The sequence below is a fragment of the Odocoileus virginianus genome, unplaced genomic scaffold, assembly GCF_023699985.2.
Source record: "Odocoileus virginianus isolate 20LAN1187 ecotype Illinois unplaced genomic scaffold, Ovbor_1.2 Unplaced_Scaffold_3, whole genome shotgun sequence".
Classification (NCBI taxonomy): Eukaryota; Metazoa; Chordata; class Mammalia; order Artiodactyla; family Cervidae; genus Odocoileus; species Odocoileus virginianus.
The window spans coordinates 179,904-200,177 of record NW_027224265.1 but is presented as its reverse complement, the minus strand read 5'-3'; the positions used below and the strand labels follow the sequence as shown (position 1 = coordinate 200,177).

The 20,274-nt window shown below is 40.8% G+C and overlaps 1 protein-coding gene across 1 annotated transcript in view; it reads right to left on the bottom strand.

Moving 5' to 3' along the window:
* The window catches only part of MCC (MCC regulator of WNT signaling pathway), a 494,030-nt gene that overhangs the window by 383,645 nt on the left and 90,111 nt on the right, over positions 1-20,274 (bottom strand). Inside the window, exon 2 of the mRNA XM_070462369.1 lies at positions 7,773-8,020. Within this exon, the coding sequence (XP_070318470.1) occupies positions 7,773-8,020 (248 nt within the window). The remainder of the gene's footprint in view (positions 1-7,772; positions 8,021-20,274) is intronic.

The window sequence follows — 20,274 nt, the reverse complement described above, 5'->3', positions numbered from 1 at the left end:
CTCTCGGGCTCTTCTCACAACAGCACTCCCATCGTTTCTACTTCTCTTCACAGTGTGCTCACAGGTAAAATCTCAACACTGTGCTGAGACTTTTGCTCATGGTCTTTCTTGGACCCCCTTAAGGAGCTTGTCTTCTGAGCCATTCAAGGATCTCTCAAGTTTCACTGACTAATTTAAACTTCATTGCTACTTAATTCATTATTTGCTTATCACTCCACAATTAAATTGTAAGTTGCACAGTGTCTGGACCTATGCACTGCACTTCTGTGAAGCCCTGAAACAGCATGAACACAGTGCATTGCTCATTCATTCACTCAACAAGTATGCAATGAGCATGTCCCATGAGCCAGGTACTGACTAAGTGTTAGTTGCTTAGTCATGTCTGACTCTTTGCAACCTTATGGACTATAGCCTGCCAGGCTCCTCTGTCCACGGAATTCTCCAGGCAAGAATACTGGAGTGGGTTGCCATTCCCTTCTCCAGGGGATCTTCCTGACCCAGAGATCAAACCCGGGTCTCCCACATTGCAGGCATATTGCTTACCATTTAAGCAGGGGTTTAGCAGGACCCCAGCAAGGCCGTAACTATTCTAGTGGAGCTTTTATTGCACTGGAGGAGACAGATAAACAGTGTTCAAACAAGCACATAAAATGATGTCAGAGAAGAATCAGTGGTATGATGCATAAGGGCATGTGGAAGAGTATATGAGAAGTCACATTAGCTTGGAAGGGGCTCTCTAAAGAGGGGATATTTAAGCTGAAATCTGAATAACAGGAAAGAGCCAGCTATCCAAAGAGAAGGTCAAAACGAAGAATGTTCTAGATGAGAAGAAAAAGCGAGGGCGAAGGCGGGAGGTTGGCTAAATCTGCTAAGTTGGTGGAATAGCAGGAAGGCCAGTGTGGGCAGAGCCTGCATAAGAAGTCAGAGTAATCACTGTAAGATTGAGTTAAGAGTGGTGGGTACAGGCTAGAATGTGGTAAGGAATTTGGACTTTAAGTCATATGGAAGCCATGGAGCATTGAAGACACAGGAATGACCTTAGCATATTTTTATAATGTTAAAAAACCATTCTGAGAGAAGAACTATCCAAAAATGGTCTTCATAACCTGGATAGCCACAATGGTGTGATCACTCACCCAGAGCCAGACATTCTGGAGTGTGAAGCCAAGTGGGCCTTAGGAAGCATTACTATGAACAAAGCTAGTGGAGGTGATGGAATTCCAGCTGAGCTATTTCAAATCCTAAAAGATGATGCTGTGAAAGTGCTGCACTCAATATGCCAGCAAATCTGGAAAACTCAGCAGTGGCCACAGGACTGGAAAGGGTCAGTTTTCATCCCAATTCCAAAAAGGCAATGCCAAAGAATGTTCAAACTACCACACAATTGTGCTCATTTCACATGCTAGCAAAGTAATGCTCAAAATCCTTCAAGCTAGGCTTCAACAGTATGTGAACCGAGAACTTCCAGACAGTACAAAGCTGGATTTAGAAAAGGCAGAGGAACCAGAGATCAAATTGCCAACATCCACTGGATCACAGAAAAAGCAAGGGAATTCCAGAAAAACATCCACTTCTGCTTCACTGACTACACCAAAGCCTTTGACTGTGTAGACCACAACACACTGTGGAAAATCTTAAAGAGATGGTAATACCAGACCACCTTATTTGCCTTCTGAGAAACTTGTATGCAGATTAAGAAACAACAGTTATAATCAGAAATGGAACAATGGACTGGTTCAAAATTGGGAAAGGAGTACTTCAAGGCTGTATATTGTCACCCTGCTTATTTAACTTCTATGCAGAGTACATCACGTGAAATGCCAGGCTGGATGAAGCACAAGCTGGAATCAAGATTGCCAGAACAAATATTAACAACCTCAGATATGCAGATTTTACAACTCTAATAGCAGAAGGCGAAAAGGAACTAAAGAGCTTCTTGATGAGGGTGAAAGAGGAGGGTTCAAAAGTTGGCTTGAAAACTCAACATTCAAAAAACCAAGATCAAGGCATCCAATCCTATCACTTCATGGCAGATAGATGGGGAAAAAGTGGAAACAGTGACAGATTTCATTTTCTTGGGCTCCAAAATCACTGTGGACTGTGACTGCAGCCATGAAATTAAAAGATGCTTGCTCCTTGGAAGAAAAGCTATGACAAACCTAGACAGTATATTAAAAAGCAGAGACATCACTTTGCTGACAAAGGTTCATATAGTCAAAGTTATGGTTTTTCCAGTAGTCATGTACAGATGTGAGAGTTGGACCATAAAGAAGGCTGAGTGCCAAAGAATTGATGCTTTTGAACTGTGGTGTTGGAGAAGACTCCTGAGAGTCCCTTGGACTGCAAGGAGATCCAACCAGTCCATCCTAAAGGAAATCAACCCTGGATATTCACTGGAAGGACTGATGCTGAAGCTGAAGCTCCAATACTCTGGCCACCTAATGTGAAGAGCTGACTCATTGGAAAAGATCCTGATGCTGGGAAAGATTGAAGGCAGGAGGAGAAGGGGACAACAGAGGATGAGATGGTTGGATGGCATCACCGACTCAATGGACATGAGTTTGAGCAAACTCCAGGAGATAGTGAAGGACAGGGAAGCCTGGCATGCTGCAGTCCATGGGGTCACAAAGAGTCAGACATGACTGAGCAACTGAACAACAACAACAAGGGAGGTATAAGAGAGGCCAGTTATAGGCTCCTTTATTTACTTTTTAAAAAATATTTTTTAATTTATTTGCCTGCATCGAGCCTTAGTTGTAGCACACAGGCTTCTCCCTTGTTGCGGCATGCAGGTTCAGCTGCCCTGCAGCATGTGGAACCTTAGTTCCGTGACCAGGGACCAAACCTGCATCCCCCGTATTGGAAGGTGGACTCGTAACCATTAGACCACAAGTGAAGTCCCAAGAGGCTCTTTTAGCAACCAAGGCAAGACATGATGGTGACTTAGAAAAGGGTGGTCGCAGGAGAGACGAGGAAGTGGACAGACTAGGGAAGTACTAGAGAAAAGGAGTCTTGCTGACTTGAGCAAAGTAATGGATGGTGATATTTCCTGCCTGGGGCTATGTGGGAGACAAATGACTCAAGGGTAAGGAAAGGAAGGGAATCACAAATCGTTTTTGACCATGTTAAGGTTGAGTGGTCTATAAGATATCCAGGAATATGTCAATTTTACCTGATTCTGAAGCTCAAGAAAAAGGGCATACATTTGAGAGTCACTGGCACAAAAACAGTATTTAAAATTATGAGACCATAATGAGGTCACCTAGGGAGAAAATGTAACCCCAAGGCACCTCAAAATTTGGAAGTGGTCCAGGAGAAGAGGCGTTAAAAAAAGAACCAAAGGAAGACAGAGAGAGAGAGAGAGAAAAGGAAGCCAAAATGGCAGGCAGAAACCCAGAAGAATGTTGTGTAAAGAAGTCCAAGAAAATAAAGTGCAACTGAATGAAGAATTAGCTGAGCCAATCCCAAAAATGAGGATGGAGGAGAACCACTGGGTCAGTCACCATGGAGGCAGTAAGAGCAGGGTCAGTGGAGTGCAGATGACTCCAGCTGGGAAGAGGGGGCTGAAGGAAGGAGAGGCGAGGACTGGCAAGCATTCAAACAGACAAACACTTCAAAAACTTAAGCTGTGAAGAGGAGCACAGAAGTTGGGCAGCAGTTTAGAAGGGACATGCAGTCAAGAGAGGGCTTCTCCCTGACCCTGAGACGGGAGATACTAGAGTTTATCTATATAGAATCAGAAGGAAGGATTGATAATATAGAAAAGAGAGAGACTAACTAAACACATATATCTTTATTTAATTATTATAGATTTTTAAATATATTTGATTCATGTTAGACTGAATAGGAAGTTGTTTTCCAACATGAGCATAATCCCGGAAATCTCCAGGAAATAAAATTGAGTGGCAATAATAACAATATTAACGTAACTTGCATTGAGGGCCTGTAGCTTATCTTGCTGGGCCAGGCATCATTTCACATGCTATCCATATACATCGGCTTCTTTATTCCTACAAATAACAATGATTGTTCTCATGTTACACTTAATGAGGAAGCTGAGATATGCAGCGATTAAGTGACTTGTTTAGAGTTGTGTAAGCATTAAAGGATAGAACCAGGTGGTGGTGGTGCCAGAGGTTCAGTGGTTAATTTGTGTCCGACTCTTGCGACCCCATGGACTCCAGATTCCTCTGTCCATGGGATTCTCCAGGCAAGAATACTGGAGTGGGTTGCCATTTCCTTCTCCAGACAGAACCAGGATTCCCACTCAAATAATCTACCTATGAAGCCTTACCAGGATGAACTGGTAAATGCTGTGCTGGTGTTTCCTTTGTTCATGATGCATTTTATGGTTCACCTCCTTTCAGTTACCTCTTCTTTCTCTCAAGGTATGTGGTTATAAAAAAGGGTTAAAAGGAATTGTTTTTCAATTCTTTCTTTCTTTGAGGCAATCTTATGTGATAGTCAAACCAATTAGATGTGGGCAGCAATTTCATCTAAACTATTCCTTTCAAGGTATTTTATAAACACTTGCCACACATTAAAATACAATTTTCAACAGTGAGTAAATATTTTTCCATTCAAGTATTTCTTCTATAAACACATTTGATACCCATTTATATACTACTTTAATGGCCAAATGGTATTCAATTGTTGAGACATACCACCATTTACTTAACCTTTCAAATATACATATGTCTATGCTTATGTTCTTATAGAAGTTCAAGTTCTTGGCAGAAAAAATAGAAAATACAGCTTAGCAAAAAGAATTCCACCCATCCTTTCATTTAATAAATATTACTGAGTGTCCATTTTATACCATGCAGCCATTATAAATCATGCTTTCTAATGCTGTTTAAAAGCATGAGGAAAATGAAGAGGGAAAACTGCAGGATACAAAACTGTACGGAAAGCATGTGAAAAAATAAGTAAAAAACAAATAAATCACACATCCACATACCACATGAGAGAGAGAGAAATGTAAGCAGTAGTTATTATTTCTGGGTGGTGAGATATTAAGGATAATTTTTATTTTCTTCTGCTTGCCTTTCCCCCTTATTTTCTATAATGAACATACATTACTTTAACACTCAGAAAAAAATGTTAGTTCAAAAATTAAATATTTCTACATATTGCACTGAGAGCACATGCATTATCAGAGATTTAACTTGCAGCCAAAATGGAATCCATTAAGAGAGCAAGGCGTAGAGGATAGGAGGACATTTTTATTATTTCAGTTACTTAATAATAATGCTCCCAATCATTCCACTGCCTGGAACACCATTCAGAGTGTGCATATTTCTGTGTGTGTGCACGTGCACACACATACATGCGTGTGTGTTTTGTGTGGCAGTACAGAATCATCCAAGATAATTAGTATATACAACTCGATGAACTTGAGTTTGAGTAAACTCCAGGAGTTGGTGATGGACAGGGAGGCCTGGCATGCTGCGATTCATGGGGTCGCAAAGAGTCGGACACCACTGAGCAACTGAACTGACTGACTGATTTAACAAATGATAGACAGCTAACATGGAGCTTCACTTCTTGCCACTAGGTCTACTGGGCAGAGAAAGAAACAGAGAAGAAGATGCAGGAGACATTTCCAAGGGAAAAAAGTCCCCTAAACTATAGGTAAAAATTTATTTCCATATCCCTTGGTTCAGGCTATCCCTTTAAGATGCACTTTTTTCTTTCTTTCCTTTTAAAAAATATTTACTTCTTTGGCTGTGCTGAGTCCTAGTTTCTGCATGCAGGATCTTTTCTGGCCACCTGTGAACTCTTAGTTGCAGCATATGGGATCTAATTCCCTGACCAGGGATTGAACATGGGCCTCTTGCACTGGGAATGTGGAATCTTAGCCACTGGACCAACAGGGAAGTCCCTAAAATGCATTTTTTTTTCTTTTAAACTTCTTATTCTGAAAATTTGCAAATACACTAAAATATGTACATCTGAGTTCTCAAAAATAGGTACAATAAGCCCCATGTTTCCATCACTCATCTTCAGTAATTATCAACATTTTTCAGAATTTTCTTTCTACTTGCTTATCTTATGTCCACTTAAAAAAGATGTACAACTTGAGAGTTGTGAGTTAAGTTTTATTTGGGGCAAAATGAGGACTGCAGCCTGGGAGGCAGCATCTCAGATAGCTCTGAGAGACTGCTCCAAAGCAGCAGTGGGGGAAGGTCAATATATAAGGTTTTGGTGAAGGGGGAGTTCAATACCATGAAGCACTCATTTTACAAAAGGTTTTTTGTTAGTCATGAGGATCTGATGTCACCATGAAGGGATTTAGTGCTTCTCTAGATATGAGGAGATGCAAGGATTGAGATCATAAAATCTGTTCCTAAAAACATCCAACTATCTAAAGACCTGTCCCACCAGATTCCCTGGAGCACAGAGTGCCTCACTCCACCCTGAACTCCCTCAGGGGTTGTTGAAGGTCAACAGCTATAGCAGCATGGGGTTCAATCTCTGTAGAGGCAGATGGCAAATGCCTTTGTTGTTCAGTCATTGGCAATGCTCTTGGTAAGTGCCAATTTGTAGTTGACACTTACATTAGTAGAAAACAATAACACTTATGAACAGGAAAACTAAGCTTGTAGAAATATTTTTAAACACAAATCAAAAAAGAAATAGTTAAAAACCTCACTGTGCAGACTTGAAAAGCTTTCCAATGCCTGCTGATGCAATTACTACCTTTCCCATCCACTTTGCCCTTCCTCCCCGATAATTATGTGAGTGTATTATCACACGTGGGAAATGGAAGAACTAAAAATAAAGCAAGCAGTAAATCAGTAACTGGGAAGCCACAGGACGTAACTGGGCTTCCCCAGTGGCTCAGTGGTTAAGAACCCACCAGCGAATGCAGGAGACTCAGGTTCTATCCCTGGATCAGGAAGATCCCTTGGGGGAGGAAATGGCAACCCACTCCAGTATGCCTTCCTGGGAAATCTCATGGACAGAATAGCCTGGCAGGCAAGAGTCAACACGACTTGGCAACTAAACAACAGCAACAACAACAACAACAAGAGGACAGAACTGTAACAGGAGGGCAAGGCGCAGGGCACAACTTTTGAAAGACGGACACAGCCCAAGGACATCAAATGGGACCAAGATGGCAGACAAGACTAGACCTTGATCCTCAATCAGCAAGTGAAATGACACACCCAGAGGTGCCATGACAGTTCCAAGGCACTGTCAAAAGACCAAGGAGTGGGCGGTGGCCCAATCCTGGAAATCTCCACCCCTTCTCCAAAACAGACAGAATAATCCTCCCACTCATTAGCATATGAAATTACCCAGCCTATAAAAACTAACCATGCCACATTTCAGGCGCCTGCACTCACCCTCTGTGATGGCCCACACTCTGTCTGTGGAGTGTGCTTCTCTCTGAATCTGAATAAATCCACTTCTTACCTATCACTTTGTCTCTCACTGAATTCTTTCTGCGATGAGACATCAAGAACCTGAGCTTCATTAGGTCCTGAAACCAGGTACTGTGGGTTTTGGCTGGGTTCAAGTCCCAGCCACGTGGGTTCAAGTCCCAAACAGGTTTTGGCTGGGTTCGAGTCCCAGCACATGGGTTCAAGTCCCAAGCTGAGATAAATGGTTTCAGAACTGGAGGATTAGCAAGTTCTCACCCGGGGCAACTGTGGCCAAGGAGATGGCCTGCGGACAAGCCATCAACAGGCTGGGCAGCCCTGTCTCCCGAAGGCCACACACAGGGCTAACGGTGCACTATCAAACTGTCACTGGGTTGTACCTACCCAGACTGTTGTCACTGCTTGTGGGCCAGGAGGCAATTCTGTCCCTCAGTTTCTTCTTTTTCCAGGAGTTGTCTGACTTCTCAGAAAGGCCTATTTCCTCTTTTCTGATTTCTCTGATGAGCTGCATACGGCACCGTGTAAAATCCTGAAAGCAAATCTTCCCATTTTCATCAGCACCCAGTTGGTTCATGATCTCTGCCACAGACTCTTCCATATTCAATTGGCGACAGACCATCAACAAGTCATTTCTACAGAAAGGAGTTGAACAGAACAGCTTGTTAGGAGAGACATTTGAGCTAGAGAAAATAGTTAATGACAAAAAAAAAAGAGTATTTCTTGAACATATCCACACGTAGGAAACCTATGTCCACCTTTCTCATTGCTTCTGGGAAAGTATGCAAAAAGATCTGTTTCACTTGGGTTATTCTAAACTAGAACTCTATTATTATTTGGAAGAGAGAGGTAACTTTAAATCTCTGTTCTCTTCTTTCTTCCCAGTGTCCATATCCTTTCCTCCTTGTCTTTCTTTTGAAATTGACAAAGCACCTTAGGTAGCACTAATCTCACCATAATATAAAGTTTCAGAACACAGGAAAGATACTGTTGCCACTCTTGTCAGAGTTGAAAATCTAGACAACTTGTAAAAGAAACACCAAAGACTTTAATGAGCTTGATTTTCAGTTTTCCGGACCAATCAGCTAATTTTAGTACTTTAAAATGTTATTTAATCTCGACTTTCATGACTCAGTTCAGTTCAGTTGCTTAGTCATGTCTGACTCTTTGCGACTCCATGAACTGCAGCACGCCAGGCCTCCCTGTCTGTCACCAACTCCTGGAGTTTACTCAACTCATGTCCATTGAGTCGGTGATGCCATCCAACCATCTCATCCTCTGTCGTCCCCTTCTCTTCCTGCCCAATCTTTTGGGGCAAGATTGGGGCAAGATTCATCCCCAGTCTTTTCCAGCATCAGGGTCTTTTCCAGTGAGTCAGTTCTTCACATCAGGTGGCCAAAGTATTGGAGTTTCAGCTTCAGCATCAGTCCTTCCAATGAACACCCAGGACTGATCTCCTTTAGGATGGACTGGTTGGATCTCCTTGCAGTCCAAGGGACTCTAATGACTCAGTGCTCCCCATCTTTGTCTTTTTCTGATTTTCCTTGGGTATTTTCTACCTTCCCTTCAGCAATTAGCAAACCTTAAGCCTTAAAGCAGGAAGCAAACTCCGAAATGTCTTCCAAGTCTGGGACATAATATAAATGGGTAAAGTGGGGGTGAAGGACAGGGAAGCCTGGTGTTCTGCAGTCCATGGGGTTGCAAAGAGTCAGATATGACTGAGCAACTGAACAACAAAAGTGGGGGGATCTAAGACAAGAGGAATCTGTGTCTGGACTAGGGAAGTACATCCAGCATATAGGTTTTCAAGTTGAAGAAAAAGAAAAGAAAGGAAAAGAATACAAAAGGAATAAGAATAGAACTATGTTGGCCAATAACATTTATTTGGAGGAAATCATTTGACTCTGGACATAAAAGTCTTGCTCTTTTCTTTCCTTCTAAACTTTTTAGGAAAATAACTTTGTTCAGAGTGCTCCAACCCTACCTAAGATTCAATAAAAGTCAAAGGATTATGAATTTAAGAGCTGGAAGAGATATTACGAACTAAGCTATGGTCACAAGCAAAGCTAATTAGTGCTCCTGTTTCAAAATACCACCAAATTCAGTCATCTGGAGACCTGGAAACCATGACCAATTTGATATTTATCAACGTAGGAGATGAAAGAGATGCAGCTTCCATCCTTGGGTCGGAAAGATCCCCCGAAGAAGGAAATGGCAACCCACTCCAGTATTCTTGAAGAATCCGGAAGAATCCCAGGGAGAGAGGAGCCTGGCAGGCTACAGTCGGGGGCATCGCCCAGAGTCAGACACGACTGAAGTGAATAAGCACAAAACGTAACCATGAAAAGACAAACTCTTCTCTTCATAAGTTCCTTCTGGTCAATGCTAGTATGATTCCCCAAGTTCCTAGGTGTACAGAACTGTAGAAATTTTTAATATCTTCTCGATTCCTCCATTTTAACCCTAATTCTCCTTGTACTTGGAGAAGGCCATGGCACCCCACTCCAGTTCTCTTGCCTGGAAAATCCCATGGATGGGGGAACCTGGTGGGCTGCAGTCCCTGGGGTCGCTAAGAGTCAGACATGACTGAGCAACTTCACTTTCACTTTTCACTTTCATGTACTGGAGAAGGAAATGGGAACCCACTCCAGTGTTCTTGCCTGGAGAATCCCAGGGACGGGGGAGCCTGGTGGGCTGCCGTCTATGGGGTCGCACAGAGTCGGACACGACTGAAGTGACTTAGCAGCAGCAGCAGCTCCTCATACTGGTTCTGTGTGTCTAACTTATCATTAAATTTGTTCTGTCCCTGAAATGCTTTTATCTGTACTCTCTAGTATGCTTTCTGACACATATAACACTCTCCAAGACCTTCTCAGTTTATACCAGGACTATTAATCAGCTTCTTTAGCTGATCACATTGCTCCTATATGCTATCCCATTTTCATGTTTCATAAGGAAATTTGACACACAACTACAAGTTTTATTTTGTTTGTGTGTCTGAGTATACACACACACACACACACACTCACATACACATTTGGAAGGAAGGACAGCAGATTAAATTATTAGTCCTAAATTTTCATTTTCTGGTATAACTATTACACATCCATACCCTTGCCGTGGTCTTGGGGTTAGGGACACTCATGGTTGATGTGTTCCTCCCCATCCTTTTAATTTCAGACTTGACATCCAACCGAGCCTCTGAGATGCATGTGTTTATCCAGTTAATCCCCAGTTGGGCTTGTCCTCTTTTACTTCTGCCATCATTAAGACAAGAACAAACCATAGCAGGCATTAACCCTCTAGCCTGGGCCCCAAAATAAGCCACCTCAGCTGATCTGCAGGCCCATAGCATCAGAATCATTTTCAGCTGACCCAAAGATATGTGATCAAGAATAAATTTTATTGTTTATGCCAGTGAGACTTTGTGACTGTTCCCCAGCAAGAGCTAACTGAATACACTGGAGTAAGTTTTTAATATATTCATATGTTTACTATTTTTTGCCCTGCCCTGAATACAACATGTCTGCTACTCGGCTGGATTCATCCAAGACAGGAATAATTGTGATTGGTAAAGCAGGAATGCAAACAAAAAGAAAGGGTCAATGTTCAGGTTCTACATTCTAAAATAAGAATTTCTTTATTATGCTTTTAGAGGAAAATCTTAAAGATTAGGCTTGGTAGGAGATAAAGAAGTTTTCTAAATTTCAGAGGTTAACATAAAAAGATGTTAATACTGTTTTCTGAACAGTAGGAATACGGTGTTTTCATTTTCTCCTATCTGTATTTGTAACTTTCCAGAATTTACTATGTAGCTTTTTCTGGGAGTTCAGATAGTAAAGAATCTGCCTGCAATGCAGGAGACCCAGGTTCAATTCTGGGTTGGGAAGATCCTCTGGAGTAGGAAATGGCACCCCACTCCAGTATTCTTGCCTGGAGAATCCCATGGACAGAGGAGCCTGGTGGGCTAAGTCCATGGGGTCACAGAGTCGGGCACGGCTGAGTGACTGAGCACACATGGAACATACTACACTACGCTCATAAATTGCTATGTCATTTTTTAGGATTTAAAAATGAGGATAATAATAGCATCTAGCTCTCAGGATTGTTTTGAGGATAAACGAGATAATGCATGTAAAACAGTTAACTCCTGGCACAATAAATACTAGACACCACTATGATCATTTTATAATTATTGATCATAAATCTTTATCAATGCCCCAGTTTCACAATTAAGTCTCTAGTAATTAAGCACAAACTGTTCAGGGGAAAAACAATAGTTATTGAACTGAAGTGACTCCCTCACTAAGTGGTGTGATCTGTCTGCAGAGGCTCGCTTCCTCCCTGCCTGTGGCCCACTTACACTTGGCACCCTGGTGAGAAACCCAAGTCTGGCCAAGCTTGAGAAGCCCCATTCCACCAAAAGTAGCTCCAAAAGGGATCTGTGCTCTAGAAATGTCAACTCAGAGAAGAATGTGTAATACTGCATTTTAATTTAAAAAGGGTACAGTTAGAACTGGACATGGAAGAACAGACTGGTTCCAAATAGGAAAAGGAGTATGTCAAAGCTGTATATTGTCACCCTGCTTATTTAACTTATATGCAGAGTACATCATGAGAAACGCTGGGCTGGAAGAAGCACAAGCTAGAATCAAGATTGCCGGGAGAAATATCAATAACCTCAGATATGCAGATGACACCACCCTTATGGCAGAAAGTGAAGAGGAACTAAAAAGCCTCTTGATGAAAGTGAAAGAGAAGAGTGAAAAAGTTGGCTTAAAGCTCAACATTCAGAAAACTAAGATCATGGCATCTGGTCCCATCACCTCATAGGAAATAGATGGGGAGACAGTGGAAACAGTGACAGACTTTATTTTTTTTTTGGCTCCAAAATCACTGCAGATGGTGACTGCAGCCATGAAATTAAAAGACACTTACTCCTTGGAAGGAAAGTTATGACCAACCTAGATAGCATATTAAAAAGCAGAGACATTACTTTGCCAACAAAGGTCCGTCTGGTCAAGGCTATGGTTTTTCCGGTGGTCATGTATGGATGTGAGAGTTGGACTGTGAAGAAAGCTGAGTGCCAAAAAATTGATGCTTTTGAACTGTGGTGTTGGAGAAGACTCTTGAGAGTCCCTTGGACTGCAAGGAGATCCAACCAGTCCATCCTGAAGGAGATCAGTCCTGGGTGTTCATTGGAAGGACTGCTAACAAATCTATAGGGGGAAATGCTATTGCTTTCATTTTACAGGTGATATGAAGGGGGAGAATCCTGGAGCTAAAGTGTGGCAGAGCCAGGAACCCAAATCAAACCAAAGCTCTTGCCCTTTTAATTCTATCAAACATTGCCCTGGATGCCAGTGATACTTAAACTTTAGTCTTTGAACACAAACAAGGACAGCAATGATACAAGCAGCTCAATAATCAAAAGTTGTTAATTAATAGTACTTTTGTCTTAAACCAGAAAGACTACATTACATCCATGTATGCACTACCTGTCTATGTTAAATATTGATGAGAATAATGTTATACTTTGTTATCAACATGAGAAAACAGTTACAAGAGGAAAAAAACAGTAAAGAGTGTTCCCTGGTCGCTCAGTGGTTGGGACTTGGCACTTTCACGAGGGAACTAAGGTCCTGCAGGCCACATGATACGGCCAGGAAAAAAAACTCCAAATGCTCTCCTTTACAAATAAGAAAGAGCTCAGAGAACCTACTATCAACTTACTCTCAGCCATTGTGCAGAGGCTCTCTCAAGCAGCTGGAAATGAATGACACGGCCCTGTTATCATGCCCCTTTGCACTAAAGCCTTTGTCATTCCTCCCATCAACCAGCAGTAGCTATTTCCCTGACCTTGAATCTGTGCTGGCCTTGTGACTTTCTTTTACTAGTGGAGCGTGGCAGAAATAACTAACATTCTGGGATTCATGAACACAGGCCTTATGATGCCTTATAGTTTCCACTTCAAGGTTCAAATCCTTTCAACTTCATGCTGTCCTTGTCGCCCACTCAACAACACAAGTAGTCTCTTCCTTCTGCTAGCGTTTAGTACCTGTGTCATTTAACCAGTGTATATATATAGCCATGGGACAACTTTTAGGTTATTGTACTATACTTTCATTTCCCTTACTCTTTTTAAAACATTATCTTCACACACTTAAGTCTTACTTCCCCAAACTGACAGGCTCCTGGAAGCCAGTGGTCATGCATCAATCTCCCTTAAGATCCATGCACCTAGCTCATTGCCTTGTATACAGCAGAATTTCAACATATGTGTTTTGATAGATGGATATGTGAACTCTCAGAAGTTAAACATGATCATTCTTTTGGAGGGGGCTCCTCACTTCACCTGGTATCTTCCCACAATACATTTGTATCTTCTCACAGAAGACAGTGACACATGGGATGCTTGGTGAATATGAATGACCAATGGGCACAATGAAAACCAACAAAAACTTTGTAGCCTTAGTGACAGCAGTATGACAGTTTTTCTGCCCCAGGCCTGGAACATTTCGCAGAGGAAGACATACTAAGCAGCGGCTGTCCAAAACTAACACAGTCCAATGGAGAACTATTTCAGTAGTAATAACGTCATCATACAAAGCATCTGCCTTTAAAATAAAAACCAACAAACTTTTGTATATTATTTCAGAAAATGCACTCACTCATTGTAGAACATGTAGAAGAGCAAAAAGAAGAAAACAGACATTACATGTTATCCTTTGACCCAGTAATAACTACAGTGAACAACATTTTTTCCTCTAAGTTTTCTCTAAATAAATAAATTTCCTCCAAATAAAATTTTCCTTTCATCATTGCTACAACTGCTTTAAAAGGTGTTTCATACTTATTCATATATGCATATCTTATCTTCAGAGGATAAGATAACCCAACCTTGGAAGTGAGGCAAAAAAGGAATAGACTCCGGTTTAGCAGAGGAACTGGTCAAGTCAGGTAATATTTAGCTCTGCAGTGAACAGTGATCACCAGGCAGAAATGAAGATCTATGCTTCAAAATCACGTGGTTTTACAAAGCATAGCTATTACTTCCTGTATATAAAAGTTTTTCTGTCTCTTGATTATTTTTTCTTTCTTTTAACATATAAAGAAATAGAGTAAGAAGTGAAAATTCAATGAAGCTATTCATCACTCAGCGAAATTCACAGCTTAACATCAGGGATAAACAATGGGAAAGATGGGCTTAGGTCTTTCAAGCTTAGATGCAGAGAAAAACACTATTGAATGTATTTTTCACATTCAATGACTTCCCTGGTGGCTCAGATGGTAAAGCGTCTGCCTACAATGTGGGAGACCCGGGTTCAATCCCTGGGTCGGGAAGATCTCCTGGAGAAGGAAATGGCAACCCACTCCAGTATTCTTGCCTGGAAAATCCCATGGACGGAGGAACCTGGTAGGCTACAGTCCATTGGGTCACAAAGAATCAGACACAACTGAGCAACTTCACTTTTCCCACAATGATACTAAAGCACAAACCCAGCTGGAATGAGGGCTATGCAAAAGTAATTGTTACTTTGAGGAAGAGGTAAGATGATTCTGTTCACAGTTCTCAACAGTCACCTTTGGAACTAGCAGGTATGCCATAAATAGCTGCTTAGGGAAGAACTCAAAAAAAGTCAAAGTTCATTTTGCCCCTAACCATTCAATTTGAGCCACACAAAACTAATTTAGGAGACTCTAATTCCAGTTCCATAAATACTCAGAGTGTGAAAAATCATAAATAGTTCATTAAAAAACAGGCTTCTGGGCTATAGCTGGTAATCTCTGAGTGTTGCTGTTGGAGGGAGCAAAGGCACGTGCTCTTCATTGTCGTGCCCTTCACTGTCGTTTCTGAGTTTATTTATTTAAAGCGAAGAACAAAACAAACAACTAAATATGCAAACAAACCCATTGTTGAGATAAAAGCAGAGCAGATGATCAATCTAAGGTATTTCAACAAATTTCAGAAAGAGAGTAAAGAGATGGGAGATGACAGCCAGTATGCTGCATGATGAGAATGAGAACTGGGGCTGCAAACAGTGGGGCTACCTTACAGTTCACAGCAGGGATCAAACAGATTTTTTTCAAAAGTGATTAATCAGGAGACTTACACAGTGGTATAAGCACACTATGGGAAAAAAAATCATCAAGAGAACTAAAAGCACAAATGGTAAAAACTGCCCCAGGGGAGTGGGCTTGGGGCAAGAGATGTGTTTTGTCATATGTTCTTCTGTACCACTTTACTTTTTAGCTTTTTTTTTTTTTTTACCATATGCATGAATTATTCTGATAAAAGTAATGTTTTCAAATTAAAAAATTCAAATGTCATTCATTTAATTTGAGCTATAACAGACAAAAGCTTAGAATTTAAATATACAACAAATTCCTACAATGTAATAAGAAAAAGATGATAAGCCAGTTGAAAAATGGGCAAATGATGAGAACAGAAAATTAACAAAAACTGATTAATAAAGATATGGAAATAGTCTCAACTTCAACAAACACAAGGAAAACGCAAATTAAACAAACAATGGGATACTATTTTAACATATGTCTCTTGTGTTTCCTGTATTGACAGGCAGATTCTTCGTCACTGAGCAGTCCTGAGTGTTCACTGGAAGGACTGATGTTGAAGCTGAAACTCCAATACTTTGGCCACCTGATGTGAAGAACTGACTCACTGGAAAAGACCCTGATGCTGGGAAAGATTGAAGGCAGGAGGAGAAGGGGATGACAGAAGATGAGATGGTTGGATGGCATCACCGACTCAATGGACATGAGTTTGGGTAAACTCCAGGAGTTGGTGATGGACAGGGAGGCCTGGAGTGCTGTGGTCCATGGGGTTGCAAAGAGTCAGACACGACTGAGTGACTGAACTGAACTGAACTGAACTGAACTGAACTGAACTGAACTGAGGCAGAAAAGAAGCCCTTAACATGTACAGGATTGGAAAAAATGTTACTCTGACAATACCAAATGTTGACAAAGAAGCAGAAATTTTCATGCAGTTTTGGTAGGGAAGAAAAATTGGTACCCCTTCTTTAGAAAGAATTTTGGCAACAGCTAAAAATTGCCCACCTTTCAACCAGAAATCTAACTTTTAGTTATATATATTAGAGACTTATGCAAGGACAGAAGGGGACATGAACATTATTTGTAACAGCAAAGATTTGGAAAAGGCTTAGTATCAGGTTGGTACAAAAGCAATTGCAGTTTTGGGCCATAAATTTTAAATCATTATAACTAGGTTCAAACACATTTTTATTAATCAAAATAGGAACCACTTACAATCAACATATTTTTGCCAATGAAAAATAAATTGGTTTATGTCTGTCACAGAAAAATACATGTTTCGGGATTTGACAAACTCTTGGAAAAGCATTTTCTGTCTCCTGTTGGTTGTGGAAGTGTTTTCCCTGCAAAAAGTTGTTGAAATGCTTGAAGAAGTGATAGTTGGTTGGCAAGAGGTCAGGTGAATATGGCAGACGAGGCAAAACTTCACAGCTCAATTCGTCCAACTTTTGAAGCATCGGTTGTGTGATGTCTGGTCGGGCACTGGAGTGGAGAAGACTTAGGCCCGTTCTGTTGACCAATGCTGGGCTGCAGGCATTGCAGTTTTCAGTGCATCTCATCAATTTGCTGAGCATACTTCTCAGATGTAATGGTTTTGCCAGGATTCAGAAAGCTGTAGTGGATCAGATGGGCAGCAGACCACCAAACAGTGATCATGACCTTTTTTGGTGCAAGTTTGGCTTTGAGAAGTGCTTTGGTGCTTCTTCTCAGTACAACCACTGAGCTAGTCATTGTTGGTTATCATATAAAATTCACTTGTCACATGTCACAGTCCGATCAAGAAATGGATCGCTGTTGCTAGAATAAGAGAAGATGACACTTCAAAATGACAATTTATTTTATTTTATTTTTTTTGATTTCTGGTCAGCTCATGAGGCACCCCTGGAGGAGAGCATGGCAACTCACTCCAGTATTCTTGCCTGGAGAATCCCATGGACAGAAGAGCCTGGAGGGCTACAGTCCATGGGGTCGCAAAGAGTCGGATATGACTGAAGCAACTTAGCATGCACACACAAATGAAGCATGTACTTAGCAAGCTTTTTCACCTTTCCGATTTGCTTCAAACGCCCAATGATGGCAGAATGGTCAACACTGAGTTCTCCAGCAACTTCTTGTGTAGCTGTACGAGGACCAGCTTCAGCGACAGCTCTCAGTTGGCCATTGTCAACTTCTGATGGCTGGCCACTGTGCTCCTTGTCTTCAAACCTCTTGTCTCCTTTGCAAAACTCCCTGAACCATCACTGCAACGTTAGCAGTTCCTGGGCCAAATGCATTGTTGATGTTGTGAGTTGTCTCTGCTGCTTTATGACCCATTTTGAACTTGAATAAGAAAATCACTTGAATTTGCTTTTTGTCTAACATCATCACCATAGTCTAAAATAAATATAAAATAAGCAGCAAGTAATAAGTCATTAGCAAAAAAAAGAAAAAGAGAGAGAGAGAGAGAGAGAGAGAGAAATGTCCATTAAATGACATATAACCTCATTTATTTAAGAATGCATTCCAATATCAAATGGCAAAGTTCAACAATGCAAAACTACAATTACTTTTGCACCAACCTAATAAAATACTGTGTGCCAGGGCCTGAGCTAGAGGATAAGTAAATTGAGGAATCATCAGCTAATGATATATTATAAAACAGAGTTTTCAGAAATACATTTATAATATATCATAATTAACAAATCTCATAAACAGCAGTGAGTAAAAAATTCTCAAGTTGATGAGTAACATGAATGACATACAGTACTTAACTAAAGTTTAAAAATATACCAAAAATACTATCAATTATATATGAACTTACACATAGGCAAATAATAATAAAAAAAGTCAGGAAGCAAAAATATCAACCATAAAGTGGTGAGGGAGAAAGGAGGATAGGATTGGGAAAGGTACAAAGGGGTTTTAACATGCATTTATAATGTCATATTAAAAATCATAGGCAAATATGACATAATGTTTACATCTTTCCAATCTGGGTAATGGATGTATGCTTATTGTACACTTTGTAATTTTCAATATTTAAAATCTGTCTTAATAGAAAAAAATCTAACACATGAAAAGCGAACTTAAAACAAATTTGGTCTGAGGCCATAGTTGGATAAAAGGTTAAAATGAACAGTGTCACTCAAATCAGTAAGCACTTGTAGGACACGCCTCTTGGAGTTAATCAAATTAGATGATCCAAAATGACACTGTTCATCCTTATAGGCTACAGAACATCTGATTATTATCCTGGCATGATTTTCTAAAAGCGGAATTACTCATCTGTCAACATAGTTTTTCAAATATCCTTTGAAAAACATTTACCAATTTTTAGCCCTAGCAGCAGTGGGGGCTACTGCCCATACTTCAGCTACTTTTCCAGAGAAAAGAATCCAATTCTCTATCACTGTGGTTTCACTTTGTTTTCTGCAAAAGCATACATACCACCCAATCCCAGAGATACATTTCTTTCCTGCTCCTCACAGTTCAACACTGACAGCTACCTTTTCTTGAAACACCTTTCATTAGCCTGTGTAACAGCCCTGTCTTCTAGTTTCCTCACCTCCACATGACTACACCTTCAAAGTTCTTGACCTTAAATAGCCATGTTACCTAGGTCTTGTCCTTTTCCTCTGTTTTTTTTTTCCACTTTATAGACTCTCGATAGGTGATCTAACCTAAATTTATGGCCTTATCTATCACTAGGATCAGTGACTTCCAAATCTCTCTTTCCAGTTAAGTAGCAATTCATTTCAACTGTACAGCTGTATTTCTGTGTCATATGTTTATCTTGCACTCAAAGTTCAAAACTGAATTCATCACCCTATATCCCTTTACAAGTTGATTCTTCCTACCTACATAAATTATACCACTGGTTACCCACAGCAGAAGTCTAGAAATGTTCTAAGTTATTTCCTTCTTGTTTATCCCCTACCAGTCACCAAAACTGATTCTGTTGTTCCAAAGAGTTTTCATTCCATCCCATCCTGTTCATACCAATCACCATCATCATCTTTCATTTGAATGACTACAATGGTCACCCTCTTTACAACTGGTAGTCCACACATCAATTTTCCTTGCTTAAAATCCTTTATTTGTTTCCCTCGAAACTGTCAGCTTCATATGCATGTTTCTCATTTCAAAGTCAAGGCCTTATCTCTCTAGCTTCACTCTCCTGCTAAATTTGGCATCCTGCATTCTAGCCCACTGAATTTCTTTGGGGTTCCATAAAAAGCATTGTTTTACATACCTCTACATGTCCCTCTGCCTGGACAATCCTCCCTTTACGCTTCTCCAAATGCCAGCCCATGCTTCGTAATTCATTTGAATAGCATCTCCTTCAGAAATCTTCCTTAAATATCTCAGGTAACCCCCAGTTTAATTTGATGCCCCTTCTCTATATCACAAAGGCACGCATGCTTGATATGATCACTTATCCCACTGTACAGTAATTACTGATTTATTTTGTCTCTCTTCTACTAGATCAGTAGAAGACTCTTCTGGAGAAAACTCCTTTGGACAGCAAGGAGATCAAACCAGTCAATCCTAAAGGAAATCAACCCTGAATACTCATTGGAAGGACTGATGCTGAAGCTGAAGCTCCAGTACTTTGGCCACCTGATGCAAAGAGCCAACTCACTAGAAAAGACCCTGATGCTGGGAAAGATTGAGGGCAGGAGGAGAAGGGGGTGGCAGAGGATGAGATGGTTGGATGGCATCACTGATTCAATGGACAAGGGTTTGAGCAAACTCTGGGAGACAGCGAAGGACAGGGAAGCCTGGTGTGCTGCAGGCCATGGGGTCACAAAGAGTCAGACACTACTGAGAGACT